Here is a 6,018-nt window from a genome sequence, read left to right as displayed (position 1 = left end):
TTGTAATTTCAGGGGAAGAAGGTTGACTTTGTGTCTGCAAGTTCCTGTGTAACATAAGTGTTACATCTATCCTAGAACATTAGTCCACACACCAACCATTGTAGCTTGGAAAACGATGATCAAATACAATTAAGAAATTTCTTATCTACTCCGTATCTCCAGCTTCATGAAATTAGGGTCGACCTAGAAATGATAAACGACTAATGAAGATCTAACAACCATGTGCATGATTTTTAGTGTTCGACTCCTACCTTTTCTGCCTGATGCCATTGGTTTGTAACAAATGTGGATTAGAATCAACTTCAAGAGATGGAGGCATACGTAATTTATACAACTAGTTTATTTTGGTGAATCGTGAATTAAGCTAATATAAAGATAATGGGCACCTCATTAGAGCATGCGTTCATTAGATGAAGCTTCAGCTTTAAATTGGTAAGAAAGAGTGTCCGGATGTTAATAATACTATATACCTACAAAATAATGTCACACATTAGAAGGTTAATAGAAAATAGAACACTGGCCCATGAAAGCAGATAGTAGACGAGTGAGAGGTCAAGTCTTCACACTTTTTAATATTTGCAGCATCGTACATTTTACTTTCTTATATTTATTTACCTAAGAATAATTGTATTATTTTATTTACATAAGAACAACTGTATTTGATATTTCAGAGTCAACCCGATATGATTTCATTTTGATAGCATTGATACAAGACTTGTGAGATTTCTTCAATTGACAGATTTTTGTCACGAGTTGGTTGAAGACACTTTGAAACAAGTTGAGCTAACTCGAAGGCTCCCTTTGGAAGATGATTATTATGCTGAAGTTGTGGGTCCATAATTGTTCCCAAATTTACCTTATTTGTTAGCAATGGAGTAGCCCATTCCATCAAATTTTTCTGTTCGAGGGGTATCCTTTCATCATACTCCTTCATCCCAGTTAGCATTTTCAGCAGTACCACTCCAAAAGCATAGATCTCATTCTGCACTCCAGATTCTGCTAAAGAGGTTTTGGAAGATGATTATACATAACACCCTTGTTTTTGGAAATACTTATAAAGGTACTGCTTTCGAAAGGAAAAAAAAAACCGCCCCTTGTTTTCAGAAAATGAATGTATACATATAACATATGCATATAAAATGGTGTTACAAGTCAAACTCTTATAAAGGGATTAGTTAAGATCCTTGTACTATAAAAGGACGTAAGAAATTGCAAGGAACTCTAAAGGAATGTGTGTGTTAGAAAAATGTTATAAATTTCATTTAAAATGAAAGGAAAAACTACACTAAAGTTCTTACATATTGGTCTTATAATTGATGTAGTCCTTATATCTTTTTTTTATTCAATTAAATGACAAAAACTGATAATCCTATTCAATTTAACCCTTTTACCCAGTCAACAGGTCATCCAACTTTCAAAACTTACATTTTTGGCCAAATTTTCAAAATTTATTGCAAACTTGGTCCATAATTTACACTTTTGGCCCATGTTTTAAATTTTATTACAAATTTGGTCAAAATTTTACCCTTTTGGCCCAAATTTTAGAATTTTGTTATAAATTTATCATCACTTTAGTTGTTTTTATAATTTTTTTTCTCAAAATTTTGTTTCAAATATGTTTTGTCTTTATAAAATCATATTTATAGAAAAAAAACATATTTTTCACATAAAAATCTTATATTTTCTATATAAAAATTTTTATTTAGAAAAAAAACTTTTTTGTATATGTAATATCTATTTATAAAATCAGGACCACAATTTTAATAAAAATTTAAAATCTGGGCAAAAAGTGTAAATTTTGGAGAAAATTGGTAATAAAATTTGAAATCAGGGCCAAAAAATGTAATTTTTAAAAGTTGGATCACCTATTGACCGGGTAAAAGGACGAAAATGTTAAATTGAATACGATTTTCAGTTTTTGGCAAATATGTAAGGATTTTATTTTTTAGTTTTCCCAAAATGAAAAAGATGAAAGTAAGTAAGCAAGTTTAATCATTGCAACCCTTGCAACCTAACCATTATATATATATATATATATATATATATATATATATATATATATATATATATATATATATATATATATATATATATATATATAGGGGATAGGGAATATACATTACAGCCCCACCTAAGCTTAGGTACTAAACCTCTAAAATATGTCGTTTTAACATGCTAAATATACCCGGTTTGGTTTCACTTGGTAAATATATCATTCTCCATAACATTTCTTTCTTTCATTATCGTTTTATCATCTCCGTTTTCTTTCCTCAATTATCGTTTATTACTTCATCCAAGTGAACATTACTAAACCCTAAACCTAAACCTAAACCCTAAATTTAAACCCTAAACACTAAAGCTAAACCCTAAACCCTAAATCTAAACACTAAACCCTAACCCTAAACCCTAAACCCTAAACCCTAAATATAAACCTAAACCCTAAACCCTAAACTCTAAGCCCTAAACCCTATTGTGTCGATCTTGAATTTACATGTTGAAGTATTAATCGTGAATCTATTAACCGTAATCTCTTTATAGTAAAACAATATTTTTTCAAGAGGTTTAGTACTAAGCTTAGATGGGGCTGTAATATATATTCCCTTTTGCCATATATATATATATATATATATATATATATATATATATATATATATATATATATATATAGAGAGAGAGAGAGAGAGAGGTGGGGTCCACCTCGGATTGAAAAAAAAAAGAATAAAGAATAGTTCAATGGAGTATTTCAATATTTTTCCAGATATATTGAGAATGTACAAAAAATTTCATTTTTACAAAAGAACATACCATCTCCACGCACAGGTCCAAAAAGACCATCCAATTTGTCTCTTTCGAATGTAGAGAAGCCACGTGGGGCAAGTAAATTGTCTATTTCATAATCGGAAAGCCGAGCATTAAAATCCTAAAAATAAACAAGAAAATAAAAACTAAAAATTATATTACTTTTTCCATGCAAAATGCAAGCAAGTCAAAGGCAGTGTACATTACCCTGTCCACCAAAATATGATTGCCCTCAAAATTGTTATAAGCTGGACGATTCCTCTGATGGAAGAAAGACAGGCCTTGAGCTGCTCCATGTGCTATTTTCAATCGTGCAGCCCAAGAAAGTGGAGTTCTATCTGGTGCTGCATCAAAATAGTTAACATGTATCCAATCTGTAAGATGGAAGTCCAAAGGGTTCTATAGATGTAAAAAATAGAAGATATGCTTACAGCTTACCTTTGAATAGATGATCATCTAACCATATCCCTGGAATCAGCTCATATACCCAAAACATAGTTACATTAGTCAAGCAATATCCTAAGAGTCTGGTAATATTGGGATGACTGAATTCTAATAGTTTCAAGTCCAACTGCACAGCCAAATTGCCAATGTAGTTCAGTACCTTAATATATAAACTAGAAAATATCAAAAAGCGTGAAAACTACAAGGTCTATTTATTTTGCTATCCAAAATAAGTCCCACGTCATCATTTTACATAGTGAAAGTACCTTCCATTTCCAGGTTAGAATATCCTCCTCCCTAACATATATCGCCAAACCAATACCACATTTTGTTGGTGCATATGACTTTTCATCAACCCAACCTTTGTAAATGGATGTATAAGAAGTTGGACAACGCTCCATGTGTTTGAAATTATTTGTTGCACTTACCAACTCATTGTATGCGAATTTTCTGATATGGTGAGCACTAAAATCAGATTTGCTAACAACTTTACCATCCTGCTTCATAGATTTGCTTCCTACCGCACCATCCGACATAATGTCAACTTTGCCTGTAAAAAAAGCCCTTACCTTGTAAATGAACCTTTCTTCATTAACGATAGAATTGCTGTTTTCCCTTTCTTGTGACAGAATAGACTCCAGCTTAAAGACAACCTCAGCCATGGTTGGGCGTTCTTTTGGTTTGGTACCTAAACAATGGATTGCTATGCTTACAAATTGCTTCAAGCATTTTTTCGAGATTTGTCCCATCAGTTTTGAGTCAATAATTTGATTGACTTTTCCCTCTTTGATTTTGTCTTGAGCCCAAGGTGCTAAGCCCCATTGCTCTTCATCAAGCGTTGAATCTACCGCTTGCCTCCCGGACAACACCTCAAACAATACAACTCCAAAGGCGTAAACATCAGATTTTCTAGTCAATTTTCCAGTATAGAAGTAGCACGGGTCCATATAGCCAAATGTCCCTTTGACATTGGTGCTGACATAAGTTCGTGTATGATCTATTGGGCCAACTTTCGCCAATCCAAAATCTGAAATTTTAGCAGCAAAGTTTGCATCCAACAAAATGTTGGACCCCTTCACATCGCGATGTATAACTCCATTTTGTGTTGATGTGCCTGTGTGAAGGTAGTCTAATCCCCGAGCTGCACCTATGCATATCTTGAGTCGTTGTAACCAAGATAATGTGGAATCAGCTTTGCAAAGATGATCTTTAAGTGTCCCATTAGGCATGAACTCATAAGCTAGGAGCATCTCATTTCCTTCATTGCAATAACCAACCAGAGATAGAAGATTACCATGTCGCAGCTTAGAAAGAACCTTAACTTCCGCCTCAAATTCATGGGCCCCTTGGGTGGACATGCAGTGCAACCTTTTAACTGCAACTTCCCTTACTAACCCCATATTGATGGGACATTTATAAACATTGCCGAATCCACCACGCCCAATGACTAAAGTCTCGTCAAAGTTGTTGGTTGCCAGTTGAATCTCAGCAAGAGTAAACTGTTGACATGTCTGTTCTCCCAGTAGGATTGAGGAGTTGGTATCATTGATAGGTGCATCTGACATTCTCGGGCACCGGCCTTTGATTCTTCACGATAACAATTCTATCCAAAACAGAGCTCCAGACTTGCGGATGAATAACCAATGATTTTGTGTGGTTCTTTTGCTACTAGTAGATGACCATTGAGTTTCTATGCTCTGCGCCTAACTTCTAGAACCAGAATCAGAACATTCACGGAATTCCAATTCTAATGCAACCGGTGGTTTTAAAACCCTGTTTTCTAACCCACTGCTTCTAAATTGGAGTCTAACGAACACTAATTAAACACCTCTAGTTTTCCTGATGACTTCAACGCTTTTATTGGTAGCTGGTGGAGAGAAAGAATGGAGCAAGTGAGGATTATAGGGTTGAAGAGAGGGATTATTGGTAGGTGTTGGAGAGTTGAGACAACAAGGAGCAAATAAAGAGAGGATTTCGAGGTGAGTGAACGACGTTCATATGTTTCCGTCTCATCCAAAAATTTAGCCAATGGATGGTTTCATCCGGGCGCGATTGTAAATTACAGAAATGGTCCTTTGTTGTCGGATTATCACAGTTTCAGTCCACATTCAAAATAATTTTCCAACAACTATAATTTTCATGTAAAGTTAATAGTAAAATGATTCTTTTTGCTTCTTTTATTATTTTAATTGTTTTTATTGTTCCAACATTCATTTTAAAAATATAGTTTTGATGTAAAGTTTATAGTAAAATGATTCTTTTGCTTTTCTTTTTTTAATTCTTATAATTGTTTTTATTGGATTAACATTTATTTTTTTTATTTCCTTTAGTTATTTCATAAAACAATAATCTCTCTCTCTCACACACAAAGACAAATATTTAACATGGTTCATCAAGAATATGCATTTTGAGTTCATATCAATTCGTATAAGGGTTACAAATCATAAATTTCAAAAAATTGGCTCAAAATCGTAGGTATTACTACAAACCCTAAACAAGTTAACGAGAGCATAATGTAGCAAAATTATCAAAATAAACCATCAATTAAGAAACATGGTTTCCAAAAGCTTACCTTTAGTGGAGATTAAGCAAAAGATAACGAAAAAAATCGGAGCTTTTTGGAAGAAATCCTCGAAACAGTCGAGCAAATGTGATATGGTACACATTATATTGGATGTGGTCACGAGATGCCATATTGTGATCCTTTAACTAAACGTGGTTCATATTCTATTCGGACGCGACACAAAGTGCAAACTTTAGTATCTTAATATATTT

At 33.5% G+C, this 6,018-nt stretch overlaps 1 protein-coding gene across 4 annotated transcripts; it reads right to left on the bottom strand.

Moving 5' to 3' along the window:
* Positions 1 to 531: 531 nt before the first annotated feature.
* LOC145061422 (putative serine/threonine-protein kinase PBL22) lies at positions 532 to 5,266 on the bottom strand. Of its 4 annotated transcripts, none has more exons than XM_079008881.1 (5): positions 3,510 to 5,265; positions 3,238 to 3,370; positions 3,007 to 3,143; positions 2,806 to 2,920; positions 532 to 999 (listed from the first exon to the last, which is right to left on the bottom strand). In XM_079008881.1, the coding sequence occupies exons 1-5, from the start codon at positions 4,806 to 4,808 to the stop codon at positions 674 to 676; spliced, it is 2,010 nt and encodes a 669-aa protein (XP_078865007.1). In that variant the 5' UTR covers positions 4,809 to 5,265; the 3' UTR covers positions 532 to 673. The 4 variants fall into 4 exon arrangements, with proteins under 4 accessions (XP_078865007.1, XP_078865008.1, XP_078865009.1 ...); XM_079008882.1 differs by having other exon boundaries at positions 532 to 996; XM_079008883.1 differs by having other exon boundaries at positions 801 to 999; positions 2,806 to 2,886; positions 3,510 to 5,266.
* Positions 5,267 to 6,018: the final 752 nt, after the last annotated feature.

Source organism: Lactuca serriola, chromosome 7, assembly GCF_051521515.1.
Source record: "Lactuca serriola cultivar US96UC23 chromosome 7, Lser_US96UC23_V15, whole genome shotgun sequence".
NCBI classification, from domain to species: Eukaryota; Viridiplantae; Streptophyta; class Magnoliopsida; order Asterales; family Asteraceae; genus Lactuca; species Lactuca serriola.
Note: the sequence above shows the minus strand (reverse complement) of the source record. Positions and strands in the feature narration are given on the sequence as shown.